The following is a 16,293-nucleotide window of genomic DNA, read 5'->3' on the forward strand; positions in this document are numbered from 1 at the left end:
GGGTCAGAGAGTCCTTGGTTCAAACCCTGGGATGATGCATCAAGGCTGTGTGAGCCTGGGAGAGTCACTTCACCTCTCTGAGCGAGGCTTCATTTGCAAATCTATGCAGTAAGTGGGGACGGACGTGGAGCGGCGAAGATGTGCAGGGTGCCAGGCGGACTTCTAGGCTCTGGGATACATCACCTACAAGACAGGCTGAGGCCCTCTTCTTTGAGGCTTAGGGAGGGTCAGTTCCTCTCCCGGACCTCTGTTTTTCCCAGCTACAAAACAGGATGCCTCTGGGGGCCCTCTCAGCTCCTAAAAGCCTTTGGGAGGCTGAGAAGGCTGGGGGAGAGGCCTCCAGGGCCGCCCAGCCCAGACTGTAGGGGTGGGCCATGGGGGAGGTGGGAGAGGGGGCAGGAGTCCGGCCAAACGCGGAGGGAAGGGTTTCCAGTTTCCCTGCCGGGCTCCCACGCCCACGGGCCCTGATCAAGCCCCTGCATTTGGCCTGGGGCCGGGGGCCGCCGAAGGAAGCTTAGACCGGGCTGGAGAGGCAGCAGGCTGGGAGAGGGGCAGCCATCGGTTTAGGTGTTCCAGGCACCCAGGTGAGTGATGCTAGCAGGTAAGGGGTGGCTGGGCCTCTGCGGGGACCGGTGGAGGGAAGATGAGGGGAGAGGGAGGGGACAGGGAGACAGAGATTAGGCACGGAACCTGCACTGAGAAGCGGGAGCAGGGAGAAGGAGAGACAGAGACAGGGACAGACAGAGTCGGAAAAGCACAAGGCGAGACAAGGAGCGAGACCAGGACGGGGTGACTGAGGAACCAGCAGGGAGCGACCCAGACTTGGACAGAAAGGGAGCGAGCCTCTGCAGACTCTAGCAGGGCATGGAGACGAAGCAGAAGGCCACACCTGCCGCCCAAATGCCTCTCAGCCCTGCTGTCCCCCGAGCCCAGGGCACACAGGCCAGCAGGTGGCAGCTGGAGGAGCTGGGGGGACTCCTAAGGACCAGGGTTCGCCTTCCTGCCCGGCCGCTAACCGGGTGTGTGACTGCAGGCAAGTCCCCCTTCGCCCACTGGTGCCCGGCCTCGGGCGTCCCCTCGGTAAATCTGGACAGGTGACAGTGGCTGTGCAGGCTTCGGGGGTGGCGGGGGTTCCGGGTGAGAAGAGCCGTGCCCACAGCACCCCGGCCTCCTCTCCAGGGCCAGGGAGCAGCAGATTCCACAGGCCCCTGAAGGATGGGTGGATGCATGAGCCCCGCCTCCAAAGGGCTTTTCCTGCGGCGCGCAGGATGTGACCCTTGGGATGTGACGTGCTCACCTTAGGGCCGTTACCTCGAGGCAGAGGAGCTCGGAGGACACCCCTGGGGGCCTGGAGTCTCGTCTTGCTCCATGTACAGAATGCATACCCCGAATCTGTGGGGGTTCTTGACAGATCCCACCAGGGCAACCCCCAGAGGATTCTGGAATGTTCCGAGGAGGCGAGGCAGTGGACAAAGAAAGAGAGTGGGGGTTGTAAGGTCAGCAGGCTCGGAGCTTCCTCTCCAGGAATTGGACCTACCTTGCTGAGCTGAGCCAGCTGTGTGATGTTGGGCACCTTACTAACCTCTCTGGGCCAGTTTCCCCATCTGTAACAGTGCTTAGAACTATGCCTGGAAATTGGTGGGGACTCTACACATGTTTGTTTAAGAAAAACGAAGCCAGAAACATCTGCCTGAGGTTTTTGCTCTCTGTGGTGGGAGGAACTAGATACGGCCTAACACCCTGCCCCCTCACCCCACCACAGCCACTTCCCCAGCAAGGGTCTGGCCCAGCCTGTGGGGAGAGCAGGACCAAACATGCAGAATTTCCTGCCTGGTCCGTCTGGTCCCAGCTCGGACTGGGCTGATGCTATTCCTCTCATGCGCTGGTCTGGGTTCATTCCCGGCCTGCGGGAGGCGGCTGGCATGGAGGGGCTCTCAGGGCCCCAGGCAGGGCCAAAGCCACTTGCTGGGCCGCTCCCTGCCCAGGGTGGCTTCATGAGGGATTCAATGACCTAGGCATGGGCAGCTCACTGCCCCGGGCAGGGATCTGGGGTGTTTTGCTCGTTTCCTTTGTGTTTTCCTGGACCTCAGGAGAGGAGAGAAGTCTGCAATAATGATACCCTTCCACCCCACCTTCATCTGGCCTCCGGAAAGCCCTGCGCTTGTCTAATGTTCCTTCATTTCCTTTATCCCCAGTTCCTTCTCACTGTGCCTTCCCAGCGAGGCACTCTAATCTGTTCACAGTGTATCTTGGTATTCAGCCCTGTTCTTTTGTGTTACTGTGCGGCTGCTTTTAGATGTGTGTTTTCAGTGTACTTGCCCGCTGTCTGGGTAGGTGGTTTTAAGATGCAGGGCGTTCCTTTGCTGTATGTACATTTGCGAATCTGCGGCCTCTAACAGCTGCCTAGCTCTGGGGCTTTAGAACGTTGCCTCTTCGCACGTAGCCTCTCCCACACAGCTGGACGTCAGCCGCCTCCAGCTCCTAGCCATCAGCAGATGCCTGTGTGCGTTGCCCAGACCCCTGGATCCCTGAGTGTCACAGCGCACAAGGCTCTTGCTTCCTGACGGCCTGCACCTGTGGCTCGGCCAGCGGACTGCCCTCAGTGGGCAGGCAGCGCCTGGGACGGTGCCCCTCCCAGGACAGGATGGAGGGATATAAACAGCTTCCTGGAATGTGACCTCCATTGTTTCCTGACCCCGCCCTGAACCAAGGCCACCTTCCTTGGGCCTCTGCCTGGCGCTGCCCCCTTGACCGACCTCTTCCCTTTCCCAGTCTTACTTCTCCAGTCACTTACTGGGGTTTCCTGGAACACTTCCTTAATAATCACGTTTGCAGGAAGGCTGATGTGAGGTTTGCTCCTGAAGAATCCAAGATAAGGCATGCCTCCCCCACCCGCCTACCAATCCTGCACACGGGCATCTCGAAGCATGATTCTTCCTGGGGCGTGGCCTGAAGCCTTTGCCAGCCCCAGGGCCCCATCCCAGCTTTCTAGTTCTCTCGGTGGTTCTCATTTGCACCTCCTAGTTCATCAGTTTGTCAAATGCCTCCTGTAAGGTTTCCCTCCTGAACATTATCTGTTTAGATCATTAGCCCATTTTTTCTGCCGGGGTTGCAGTCTTTCTGGATTTTCAGGAAGGTGCTCTCTGTACATTCTAGGTGGCAGTCCCAGTGCAGAGGAAGCAAACTGGAAGAACAGCAAAGAGCAAGGTTAAGTTCTAACAGTAAAGGACAACTGTGGAGGTGTTGTGGGCTGGAACCGCATCTCCTCCCCTAAATTCCTAAGTTGCCGTCCTAACCCCCAGTACTTTGGGAGCATGACTGTATTTGGAGACAGGGTTAAAATTTTTTATTTTTTAAAAATATATTTTTATATTGGAGTATAGTTACTTTACAATGCTGTGTTAGTTTCTGCTGCACAGAGAAGGGATGAATACATACATCCCTCCCTCTGAAGCCTCCCTGCCACCCCTCTGCGTCATCGCAGAGCACTGAGCTGAGCTCCCCGTGCTGTGCAGCTGCTTCCCGCGAGCTATTTCACACCCAGCAGTGTATATATGTCTGTTTAGCTCTCCCAGTTCATCCTACTCTCTTCTTCTCCCTCTGTGTTCACATGTCCGGTCTCTACAGGAGACAGGGCTTTTAAAGTGATGATTAGCATAAAGTGAGGTCACTGGGGGGATGCTTAATCCAACCTGCCTGATGCCCTTCTATGAAGAGGTGATTAGGACGCCGACCCACACAGGGGGAGACCGTGAGGACGTAGTAATATCCTGAGGACCCGCTTGGTGCCCACCTTCTTCCCTGACCTGGACACAGAGCTGAATAAGACCAGTCCTCACCCTCAGGTAGCTTGCAGTCCAGTCAGGCGTGTTGCTTTTTGTTCAGTTGCTGAGTCGTGTCCGACTGTTTGCAACCCCATGGACTGCAGCATGCCAGGCTTCCCTGTCCTTATCTCTTGGAGTTAGCGCAAAAACACATCCATTGAGTCAGTGAGGCCCTTCAAGCATCTCATCCTCTGTCACGCCCTTTCCCCCTTGCCCCCAGTCTTTCCCAGCATCAGGGTCTTTTCCAATGAGTTGGCTCATCACATCAAGTGGCCAAAGTATTGGAGCTTCAGCTTCAGCATCAGTCCTTCCCATGAATATTCAGGGTTGATTTCCTTTAGGATGGACTGGTTGGATCTCCTCCCAGTCCAAAGGACTCTCAAGAGTCTCTCCAACACCACAGTTCGAAAGCATCAATTCTTTGGCGCTCAGCTTTCTTTATGGTCCAGCTCTCACATCCATTCTTGACTACTGGGAAAACCATGGCTTTGTCGGAGCTTTGTCAGCAAACTGATAGCTCTGCTTTTCAACATGCTGTGTGTAAAAGCCAGTAATAATCCTATGAACACCATGGGCCCCGGAGTAGGGAGCCGGGTGCCCTGGGAGCCTTACCGGGGGGGTGTTAGTATGCTGCGCTGCTGTAACAGATTACTGCAGACTGCGTGGCTGTAAACGACTAAAATGCACACTCAGTTGTGCGTCCGGAGGCCAGAAGTCTGCAGTGAGCTGTCGCAAGCTGGGCTTCCTCGGAAGGCTCTGGGGAGGCTCTCTTCTGGGTCCCCCAGTTCTGGGGCTCTGGGCATCCCTCGGCTCCTGGCCACATCCCTGCAGTCTCTGCCTCCCTTTTCACATGGCTTCTCTGTTCCCCTGTCAAATCTCCTTCTGTCATCTCCTCTCACGGGGACACTTGTCTTTGGGGTTAGAGGCCAGCTTCTCCCAAGGTGATCTCATCTTGGGATCCTTACGTCAATTATATCGGCAAAGATCCTTTTTCCAAATAAGGTCACATTCACAGGTTCTGGTGGATGTATCTTTTTTTTTTTTTTTTTTTTTTAAGGGAAAATTTAACCTACTCCAGGGGGTGGGGGTTGTCGTGGCAGTCTGGAAAAGAATTTCCAGACATAGAGCATTTCATCAGGGAGTGAGTTTATTAAGAACAAAGAGCAGAGAGACCGTGGGTGCTGCGAGCACAGCGGGCTGACCTCCTGACGGAGCAGGGGGAGCTGACCGTGAGAACAGCGGGCCAGCTCAAGCAAGAGCTGACGCTTTTGGTGGGTTAGTAGCCAATTTTTATAGCCTCAAGACAAAGGAAATTCCTGCTGGAAAGGTGGCATTAGGTGATTGCTCAGGGTGCTCTAGGGTGAGTACAGGGGTGGGCATTTTTGCCTAATATGGGGTTAGGAAATCTGCTAGTGATGGTCAGGGGGGCTTCTGGCAATGGTTACAAAGGGGGCTCGATCAGTTTCAGAGGTGACCTTGGTTCTGGGCTCCACTTCTGTGACCTTGGTGCAAGGCCTCATACTGGTGGTCTTGGGATGGGAACTCCACGAGGGTGGGGGGACACCAAGAGAAACCTTCCTGGACAGAGGAGCCTGGTTTCAGGGCTGAGTCTGAAGTTGTAGAGGAAATTAAAGAGAGTGATTTTGATTTTTGGCAGGTGCCACGTAGCAAATATGTTGGTCAAAAAGGTTTTAGGGGATTCCCTCATGGTCCAGTGGTTAGGACTCTGTGCTCCTAATACCAAGGGCCCAGGTTTGATCCCTGATTAGGGAACTAAGATCCTGTAAGTTGCGGTGCGGCCGAAAAAAGAGGTTTTAGTTGCTTCACTTCAGGACGCTTTGTCTCTTCACAAAACAGGGCTCTCAGACCTCCCAGGACCTTGACCTCGATTTGCCTGGGTCTTTCCCCGTCATCCTCGCCGAGCCTGGGACAAGCTGGAGGGCCTTCACTCATCCTCCCAGTGGTCCTGAGAAGTCGGTAGGGCAGGGGTTTCTATCAGTCCCATTTTGCAGATGGCACAACTGAGGCTCAGAGATGGGAGGCGACTTGGTCGGGTGACATAGGGAGTCTCTCCGCCATGCCACCACCTCCTCCGTGGTCCCAAAAGGGCACAAGTTGGAGATGACAGGAGGAATCTGGGAGCGGAGCCAGGACAGCTTGTCTGTCCCCTGGGCTCCTGGGGAGCCTAGGGCAGAAAAAGGGATAGTCTGGCCAGACTCACCTGCCCACCTGGACTGTGATAGACAACGTCAGCTTGGCAAACGATTCCCAGCTGTGCCATAGACCTCAGATCATCCTGAAAACTGGGAACATAAGTTCCTCGAGGGGCCAAGAAAGGTCAGCAAAGAGGAGGTGTCCTGGGAGGGTGGAGCTGGGGTCCCTGGGGCATCAGCAAGGGTGCGAACAGACACAGGAAGGAGTGCTCACTTCCTGGAAAGCAAGGCGGTGAAGAGCAGGCTGAGTCAGAGCAGCCGGGGTGTGAGGGTGCGTGTGCCTGCTCAGTCCCTTCAGTCGTGTCCAGCTCTTTGTCACCCCATGGACTGCAGCCCTCCAGGCTGCTCTGTCCATGGGATTCTCCAGGCAAGGATATTGGAGTGGGTTCAGTTCAGTCCAGTTGTGTCCGACTCTTTGCGACCCCATGAATCGCAGCACGCCAGGCCTCCCTGTCCATCACCAACTCCCAGAGTTTACCCAAACTCATGTCCATCGAGTCAGTGATGCCATCCAGCCATCTCATCCTCTGTCATCCCCTTCTTCTCCTGCCCCCAATCCCTCCCAGCATCAGAGTCTTTTCCAATGAGTCAACTCTTCGCATGAGGTGGCCAAAGTATTGGAGTTTCAGCTTCAGTATCAGTCCTTCCCATGAACATCCAGGACTGATCTCCTTTAGGATGGTCTGGTTGGATCTCCTTGCAGTCCAAGGGACTCTCAAGAGTCTTCTCCAACACCACAGTTCAAAAGCATCAATTCTTCAGCACTCAGCACCCCCTTCCAGTACTCTTGCCTGGAAAATCCCATGGATGGAGGAGTCTGGTGGGCTGCAGTCCATGGGGTAGCTAAGAGTCAGACATGACTGAGTGACTTTCACTCTCATGCATTGGAGAAGGGGATGGCAACCCATTCTGGTGTTCTTGCCTGGAGAATCCCAGTGACGGGGGAGCCTGGTGGGCTGCCGTCTATGGGGTTGCAGAGTCGGACATGACTGAAGCAACTTAGCAGCAGCAGCAGCAGCAGCAGCAGCAGCAACAACTTTCTTCACAGTCCAACTCTCACATCCATACATGACCACAGGAAAAACCAGAGCCTTGACTAGACGGACCTTTGTTGGCAAAGTAATATCTCTGCTTTTTAATATGCTGTCTAGGTTGGTCATAACTTTCCTTCCAAGGAGTAAGCGTCTTTTAATTTGATGGCTGCAATCACCATCTGCAGTGATTTTGGAGCCCCCAAAAATAAAGTCAGCCACTGTTTCCACTGTTTCCTCATCTATTTCCCATGAAGTGATGGGACCAGATGCCATGATCTTCGTTTTCTGAATGTGGAGCTTTAAGCCAACTTTTCGCTCTCCTCTTTCACTTTCATCAAGAGGCTTTTTAGTTCCTCTTCACTTTCTGCCATAAGGGTGGTGTCATCTGCTTATCTGAGGTTATTGATATTTCTCCCAGCAATCTTGATTCCAGCTTGTGTTTCTTCCAGCCCAGCGTTTCTCATGATGTACTCTGCATGTAAGTTAAATAAGCAGGGTGACAATATACAGCCTTGATGGACTCCTTTTCCTATTTGGAGTCAGTCTGTTGTTCTAACTGTTGCTTCCTGACCTGCATACAGATTTCTCAAGAGGCAGGTAGTTAGGGCTCCTTATATGCCACTGTGCTCTGCAACAGCCTTACAAGGATATCAGTAGCTTCCAGGTAAGAAAATCGAGGTTCAGAGAGGTGAAGCAACTTGCCCAAGGCCACACAGCTGGGAAATCTGACTCCAGAGCCTGACTTCCAAGGATCCTGAGTGAAAACTCTCTTGGGTTCCCGCTGCTTGCCTGAGGAATTCAGAGTCCCAGTACCGCCTCTCTGAGCTCTCCAAGCCTTCACTTTGAATCCCGAGAGCCCAGACTGTCATCACGTTCTTGATCTTCCCACGGAGCTGTCCACCCCATTTCTGTTTCCCTTGCCCTCAAGGCCCCCGCAAGCAGCTACCAGTGGGAAATCACCCCTGGGATGCTGTATTGGCCCTGGACAGTGATGCTACCCACTGCCTCTGTCACGTGCCTTTCAGCAAAGCCCCTGCCCAGTGAGACATGCCCAGGAGAATCCAGGGTTAGGGAACAACAATACTCCCTAAGCTGCTTCCTCCATCTCCATACATGAAGTTCTACCACGGATCACATTACCCTTTCTGATGCGGCCACAAGAAAGCTCAGAGTTGCAGGTCAGAGGCCTCAAGCCCATTGATTCTGCTGTTTGCAGTTTCTGCCCTGGTTTGGGTTGGCTCTGATGTCTCCATCTAGTTAAAGGTTTTGTTGGTTATAGTTCCTTGTGATAGACAAATCAGTGCACACATTAACCCAAACACTTCACCTAGCGTTTTAGGGGAGCAGTGTTTTTTTTTTGTTTGTTGTTCGCGCCTCCCCAACAAATGCCAGTAGTGATAACGCTATTACTTCCAAGGTAAAGGTAAGGGTTAGGGGAAGGTCACACAGCAGGCTGACCAGATGTGCTGCAGTGGCGGGGGTGGGTCGGGGGAGATGGGGGTTGGGATGAAGGGTTTAGCTGTTGATCTGAGTTCATGAGACTCCACCACTTGCCAGCTGGGTAACCCTGGGCCCGCCTCTCAGCGTCTCTGAGCCTCTGCTTCCTCCTCTGTAAAGCGGGAGTAACTGGTACGTTCTGTGTCTGGCACTGAGTCCACCCGGACCCCTGGTTCTTAGATCGAGAGCCGATTGCTGCGCCTTGTTCTGCCCTGCAGGTATTTCCAGCTGTGTTTGGGGGCTGACCGGCCAGGGACCACCACTGGAGAGCTGTGGATGTAACAGTGAAACGGTGAGGGGCCCTTGTGGTCTGAAATCCTCTCTCCAAAGGGCAGCAGTGGGAGGCCAGGACGAGGCAGGGGCGCTGTGGCGCAGCTGTCTCCTGGGTTTTGGGAATCTGGTCAGAGTCAGGTTCAAAGCACCGTGCACCTCTCCTTCATTGCGCCTAGCTTCACTGCGATTTTTCCACGATTGGAGGGTTGTTTGTTTGTTTGTTTTTTGGATGAGTGTTTGTCTCCCACTAGACTATAAAGGAAAAAGAGAGAGTCCCAGAGAGGCAGCAAAAACACAGTGGCCCAGAAGGTAAGCGTCCGCAGCTGCCTTGACTCATGGACTCCCCCTTCCCAGCTTTGTGCTCTTGGGCACATAACTTAAGCTCTCTGTGCCTCAGTTTCCTCATCTGTAAAGTGGGGTTTGTAACCACTTCATTGAGTTGTTATGAGGATGAAAGGACTTTGCATACATCCACCCTTTAGAATAGTACCCGGTATATAGTAGGTGCCTGCGAGCTGTTTGTCAAATAAATAAAATAGCAAAGCCACCCAGCTGGTCTTGCTCACAGCCAGGGAGGACACTGTCGGGCTCGCTGGTGGTGGTCAACCTCTTAAATCCAGTTATGCATTTTGTTGGTTACAGTTCCTCGAGATAGATAAATCGGTGCACACGTCAGCCCACACACTTCAGCCAGTGTTTTAAAGGTGCAGTGTTTTTGTTTGTGTGTTGCTCACTCCTCCCCAGCCAACGCCAGGAGCTCTTTGTTTTCCTGAGTTTTATTCTGGCTGTGCTGGGTCTTCGCTGCCGTGTAGGCTCTTCTCTGGTTGTGGCGAGCGGGAGCTACTCTCCGGTCTGGTGCACAGGCTTCTCACTGTGGTGGCTTCTCACGGGCTCGAGGGCGCCCGGGCTTCAGTAACTGGGGCTTGCAGGCTCGGCAGCGGCAGCTCTCGGCTTCTAGAGCACCGGCTCAGCGGCTGTGGTGGATGGGCTCAGGTGCTCCTCCGCACGCGTAATCTTCCCCGATCAGGGATCGAGCCCACGTCTCGGGCATCGGCTGGCAGGTTCATGAACACTGGGCCACCAGGGAAGCCCTTTAAAGCCAGTTCTAACCCAAGTTCCCCTCACGCCCCCTGTCTCCCCTGGCAGAGAATGGAGGCCGAGGATTACAACGCCTCCTACGAGGACTACCCCGACGACTTGGACCCCATCGTGGTTCTGGAGGAGTTGTCTCCCCTGGAAGGCAGAGCGGTCAGGATCTTCCTGGTGGTGGTCTACAGCATTATCTGCCTCCTTGGGATCCTGGGCAACGGCTTGGTGATCGTCATCGCCACCTGCAAGATGAAGAGGACGGTGAACACCGTCTGGTTCCTCAACCTGGCCGTGGCCGACTTCCTGTTCAACATCTTCCTCCCCATCCACATCGCCTACGCCGCGCTGGACTACCACTGGGTGTTCGGGACGGCCGTGTGCAAGATCAGCAACTTCCTGCTCATCCACAACATGTTCACCAGCGTCTTCCTGCTGACCGTCATCAGCTTCGACCGCTGCGTCTCCGTGCTCCTCCCGGTCTGGTCCCAGAACCACCGCAGTGTCCGGCTCGCTTACACGGCCTGCCTGGTCATCTGGGTCCTGGCTTTTTTCTTGAGTTCCCCGTCCCTCATCTTCCGGGACACGGCCCGCCTGCACGGGAAGATATCCTGCTTTAACAACTTCAGCCTGTCGGCCGCCGGCTCTTCGCCGTGGCCGGCTCACCCCCAGGTGGACCCGGTGGGCTCCAGCCGGCACATGGTGGTGACCGTCACCCGCTTCCTCTGCGGCTTCCTGGTGCCGGGCCTCATCACCACCGCCTGCTACTTCACCATCGTCTACAAGCTACAGCGCAGCCGCCTGGCCAAGACCAAGAAGCCCTTCAAGATCATCCTGACCATCATCGTCACCTTCTTCCTCTGCTGGTGCCCCTACCACGCCTTCTACCTCCTGGAGCTCCGTCGTGGCTCCGTGCCTCCCTCCGTCTTCAGCCTGGGCGTGCCCCTGGCCACCGCCATCGCCATCGCCAACAGCTGCATGAACCCCATCCTGTACGTCTTCATGGGTCAGGACTTCAAGAAGTTCAGGGTGGCCCTCTTCTCCCGTCTGGTCAATGCCCTGAGTGAGGACACAGGGCATTCCTCCTACCCCAGCCACAGGAGCTTTACCAAGATGTCATCCGTGAACGAGAGGGAGACTGGCATGCTCTGAGCCTCGCCCGGAAATCCCCCCAGTGGATGCTCCCAACCTTGGAGGAGGCTCAAAGCTACACCTTCTGGAGACCATGGCAGGAACCCTCCCCACCCCCCAACAGTGGACACCCCCAACCTTGGAGACTCAAGGCTATGCCTTCTGGACACCACAAGGAGCCTCCTGGGCAACCCACAGATGCCCACTGTATTTTACGTGGGGCTGAGCAGTGTTTTTGAGCTTGGAATCCAGGGTTTGGAACGCCTTTCCTCCAGGGGCGTGGTGGGCACAGCATGCTGCGGTGCCTAGGCTTGGACCAGTATTCTGTACATCTTCGGAGACTTGCCTTGACCAACGCAAAGCAAAAAAGGGAGAATTTTCTAAAGCACTGCCATGAACTGGGCTGGGCATAAGACAGAGGGATTCAGTTACCTACCTGAGCACTTTCCAGGCCCGACACAGACAGTTTGCAAGGTCCGTTTCTGGTGTAAGGAGAGGAGGTCAGAGCCAAGCCAGTGTGATATAGATCACGCCTCGCCACAGAGCCCTATATTAATAGCTGGCCAGAAATCCTGCTCTTAAGCCATTCTTCAGGTCTCGGGCGTGTTGGAATGCACACACCTTGTCCAGGCCACCTGGGAAGAGAAGGTGACATATGAGCACAGAAACTCCTGGGACCATGCATTTGACTTTCAGATCAGCTGGAAAGATAGATAACACATCCTGAGCAGGGCATGGGGCTTTTCAATGGGGGCGAGAGAAGGGCTACAGGGCTACAGGACTACAGCGAAGACTTGGGTCTTGTGGGGGAAGGAATGGAGAAAGAAAAGACCTTTCAGAGGGCATGTGACAGGAAACAGCTCACCCTAGAACCCTCCAGGGCAATGGTGCTGTGTTGAGGGTGGGGTCAGGCTGCCACCCCTTCGCCCAAGCCCTGACCTCAATTTGCATTTGTTCCCCTGGGGCTGGTTCGAGGTGGGCAGCCCCCTACTCACTCCATCACGGCAATTCCTCCCTCTTTCCTGATCCACTGCCTCTCAACGCTCCGGGGCAGGGGGTGGATAGTGGGTGGGGGTGGAGGGTGGGATCTCTTCTTTCTCAGTGTCCTCAGAGCCTTGCTGGAGGCTAGCCCAAAATCAGCTGCAGGAAGCAACCTGGGAGGAGCAAAGATGCCTCTGAGGGCTCAGTCCCTCCAGAAGCAGACTCTGGAGCCTGGCTCATTGGACTGTGCTCCTGAGATGCAGGGCCTGGGGGGCGGTGGGGGTGGGGCGGGCCCAGCGGGCGGTGGGGTGGGGGTGGTGGTGCCCTGGGCCCAGGACTCCTCCTGTGGGCAGCCACACTGTCTTTTCCGGCATCCCACTTACAAACGACAAAGGTGATGCTCAGAGTGGGGAAGTTACCCAGCATCACACAGCCAGCCAGGGGGCAGAGTCTCCAGAAAAGAACAGAGCTGTTCTGTCATGGAGAATGCCTCTGCAGAGAATATTCTACACTGTCCTGGTAACCTACATTTATTTAGCACGTCTATGTTAAGCACTTTACGTGTGTATCTCATTCATCCCTCCCGGCAGCCAGCCCCGAGTTAGGTACAATTATCACTTCCCTTTTATGCAGGAGGCTTCTGGGGTTCAGAGAGTTTAAGTAACTGGCCCAAGGATGCCCAGCTGGTCTCTGTTAGGAGTCTGGACTTGAACCTAGGTCTGTCTGGCTCAAAGAAGGCTGCAGAGGCTTAGCATTTTGAGCATTCATATACGCGTATCCCTCAGCAGATTCCTGTTAACATCTTAAAGGCTTTAAAGGCAGCTATGCAAATAGCTTTCAAAAATGATCCAAAGTGGCAGAGAAAATGTGCTTGGCTCCCAGCTCCCTTGGCACCCATCTACACCCACCCACCCTGGTTCCCACCTCCTGTGTCCACACACACCCCTCCCCACCGCCCCACCCCACCCCACCCAGCTCTCCAGGGAGGGCAGCGGGGAGGGAAGCCTGGAGGGAGGACCCTTTGGCCTCCGAGTGTCCATATTCCATTCTCTTCCAAGTTTCTTTGTTGTGAAACCATTTCTCCAACAAGATGCAATGAACAGATGTAACGTCTACGCAGCGCCGGGCAAGTTCCCCAGGCCACGGGCTGTTTGGATTCGTACCTCATTTAGAGACAAACTGTTCCTTCCCTCTGTTGGGTCCTTGCGCTTGTGAAAGGCAGCTCTGAGTTGACCCTACTGGGGCCTCCAGTTGCTGCAAGCAGTCTGAACTTAGCTTGAGCAAAGGGAGCTTTCAATATTGCCCAGAGGCCCCTGTCACCCACCCCCCACCCACCCAACTTCACAGTGAAGAATCCAGGCCATGAGATGGAGTCAGGGGGGTTCCAGGCCCCAGAGACAGTCACCAGCCACTTGGGGAGGGCCACACTGTTTGCTGGGGCTCAGTTTCTTGTTCCTTCTGGGCTGCGTGCAGGCCAGCCCAGGCCGGGGGAGCCAGGAAATCATTTTGTCTTTGGAAAAGCTGATGAACAGGAGCAAAATGAAAACCAGCTGTGTTCCTCCTAGGAGCCAGGCCTCGCTTTTTCTGGCTGCCCCACCAGTCTTCCTGTTCTGACCATCAAATGCTTAAGTGCAGCCGTGACAACCTTTCCAGTCTTGTCCCTACAGCTACTTCTGAGGGTCCCCACTGGTCATACGTTCAAAGACCCTGAGTTTCACACAGCACGTTCACCTGAATTACTCCACAGGCAGCTAAAACGGCGCTGTGTGCCCAAGAGCCCTCCCTCCGGGGCCAGGACCCCCCAGTGGGTCCTGCAGGCCTGCCTCCTGGGTGGGGTGGGGCGGGGTGGAGAGGGCATGGGGTTGTGGGCAGAGGGATAAAAAGAGAAGATGCTGTTTGAGGGCGGGGGGAGAGGGAGGGAGGAGAGAAGTGAGAAGGAGAACAATGATGAAGAAAAGCGATCTGGCATTTATTAAGCACCTACTGTGTATCCGGCCCAGAATCTCATCAAAGCCTCAAAAACGACCCTGTCAGAAGAGGACCATCAGACCAGAGTGGGGGGTGCAGAAAAGGAGGTTTGGCCTGTGGACCCCGCTTGATGAGAGTCACACGGTAGTAAATGGAACTGGGTCTGCTGCCGGAGAGAGTTCCCAGCTTCTTCAGCCCTTGGGAGGATGGAGAGGGAGGGGGAGGGAGAGAGGAGGAAGAGAAACAAGAGGGAGGGTCTGAGAAGGGGAGTCGGACCCAGGCGCCGGCCGAAGGAGGAGTTTGCTTTAAGCTGGACCCCAGGGTCAGCCTGGAGAGCAGAGCCCAGGATGGATGGGAGAAGAGAGAATCCAATCGTGAGAGCCTCGAGGGCCGTTCAGGCTCATCCCCACCAAGTCCTCCCTGTTTCACAGAGGAGGGAGCTGAGGTTGCAAGAGCTGCCCTGGAGAAATCTGCAGAGGGAGGTGTGTTACTGGTGTGGCCAGTGGTTTCCCAGCTCCTGGTCCTGGCCTTCCTCTCCACTCCTCTCTGACACGCTCTGGCTCTGGAGAGCTGCTACTGGGGCTGCTATCCAGGATGAGGGGGAATCGGGAGGCAGCTTGTCTGACCGCGAAATAATTCAGTAGGGGGTTTGCTCGCTTCCTCTCTGAAGACAATGTTTCTCTTGAATAAACAGACCGAAGCAAGCGTGAGAACTCTCATTGCTAGAGGGTCCTGCCCCTTGCCTCCCTCACCCACCTCATGGAATGCCAGCTGAGGCTCAGAGAGGAGAAGTGTGCTGTCCGGAGTTGCACGGCTATGTTGTGAGATGGCAAGAGAACCCTTGCAGCTCCCAACCTCCCATTCCCCAAATTTTGGACCACAAGAAATCCGTATCTTGAGAAAGTTCCCTCCGCTCATGTAATTTTTCTAGGAACCAAGGATATAAGACAGGTAGCAAGTGACTTACCCAAGAGAACACAGCCAGCTGCGGCAGAAAGGGGACTAAAAACTAGGACTCCTTGCAAGTCCATGCTTTGGCCCACACAAGGACAGACACTCTCATCTGCACGTTCATCCAGCCATCCTTTCAGGTACCCATCCATTTCCATAGCCATCTATGTGTTAAGTCCACCCATTCACCCGCTCCACAAGCATCCATCTAATACCCATCTTTGCTGGGCCTTGTGGTCAACACCAGGGATGTGGGGATGGTCAGGACATTCACAGTCTCTGTCCTCTTAGCTCATTCATTGGACAGTAGTGCCAGCCAATTTAAAAAAAAATACCCCAAACAGAAAGCAATCCTAGTAAGGGTCACCCACATATTATAGAGGGATGTGACCCTGGCCAAGGCCAAGAAACTTCCCCAGGGGCGGCACCTGTGTGCCCAGTCATGTCTGACTTTTTGACCCCATGGACTATAACCTGCCAGCCTCCTCTGTGGAATTCTTCAGGCAAGAATACTGGAGCCTGGGTTGCCATTTCCTCCACCAGGGGAATCTTCCAACCCAGGGATCGAACCCATGTCTCCTGCACTGGCAGGTGGGTTCTTTACTGCTGAGCCCCAGGGGAAGAGACTCCTGAGATTTGAAGGATGGATAGGCGCTGGCCCAGTGGGGAGGTGCTGGAGAGGGTGCTGCAGGTGGAGGAAATGGCACTGATGTGGGAGGGAGCAGGGTGACTTTGGGGGGCTGAAAAGGGGGTGAGGGATGCAGCCAAGTGAGTAGTGAGCATCGGCCAGGTGGGACGGAGAGAGGCAGGGCCAGACTGTGGGATGGGGTGGGGGGGGGAGGGGAAGCCATATGTAAAGGGGTGACTCAGATCTGTCTATTAAAAGGAAGTTTGGGACCTCCCTGGGGGACCGGTAGTTAAGACTTGGTGCTTCCAATGCAGGGCATGGGTTCCATCCCTGGTCTGGAACTAAAATCTCATATGCCATGTGGTGCGGCCCCCCAACAAAAAATGGATAAAAGGATGCCTGATGCCCAGGGCTGCCCGGGAAGACTAGTTAGAGAGGGGTGGGAGGGGAAGCTGGAGGCTGCTACCGCATCCAGGTAAATGTCCTGCTGCCTGGACTGTGGGAGCTGAGGTGGAGCCTGAGAGAAGCGGACTTCTCCAAAGGTAGTTAAAAGCTACCCAAGCTTTCTCTGGGGAGTGGTTAGTGGGAAACCAACTCAGAGCTCGTTTCAGCTGCACAGAGGCCTTGGTGTGTTGCTTTATTGATAGAAATTAATTGTAAATATTATTCAAATTTGCCTCCCAATGCACAATTATATTTCTCAGGGG

At 54.7% G+C, this 16,293-nt stretch overlaps 1 protein-coding gene across 9 annotated transcripts in view; it reads left to right on the plus strand.

Moving 5' to 3' along the window:
- The window catches only part of CMKLR1 (chemerin chemokine-like receptor 1), a 78,465-nt gene that overhangs the window by 29,551 nt on the left and 32,621 nt on the right, over positions 1 to 16,293 (plus strand). For 5 of the 9 annotated variants that reach the window (XM_042234735.1, XM_060400820.1, XM_042234736.1 and 2 more), the window contains one exon: positions 9,988 to 14,712. The exons of 2 other annotated variants lie outside the window; for them this stretch is intronic. In XM_042234735.1, coding sequence (XP_042090669.1) covers positions 9,991 to 11,079 — 1,089 coding nt within the window. In that variant the 5' untranslated portion in view covers positions 9,988 to 9,990 and the 3' untranslated portion in view covers positions 11,080 to 14,712. Of the gene's footprint in view, positions 1 to 8,786; positions 8,861 to 9,987; positions 14,713 to 16,293 lie in introns of those variants that run through there. 2 more of the 9 variants (XM_060400819.1, XM_012097980.4) reach the window with 1 other exon arrangement.

The sequence above is a fragment of the Ovis aries genome, chromosome 17, assembly GCF_016772045.2.
Source record: "Ovis aries strain OAR_USU_Benz2616 breed Rambouillet chromosome 17, ARS-UI_Ramb_v3.0, whole genome shotgun sequence".
In the NCBI taxonomy this organism is placed as follows: Eukaryota; Metazoa; Chordata; class Mammalia; order Artiodactyla; family Bovidae; genus Ovis; species Ovis aries.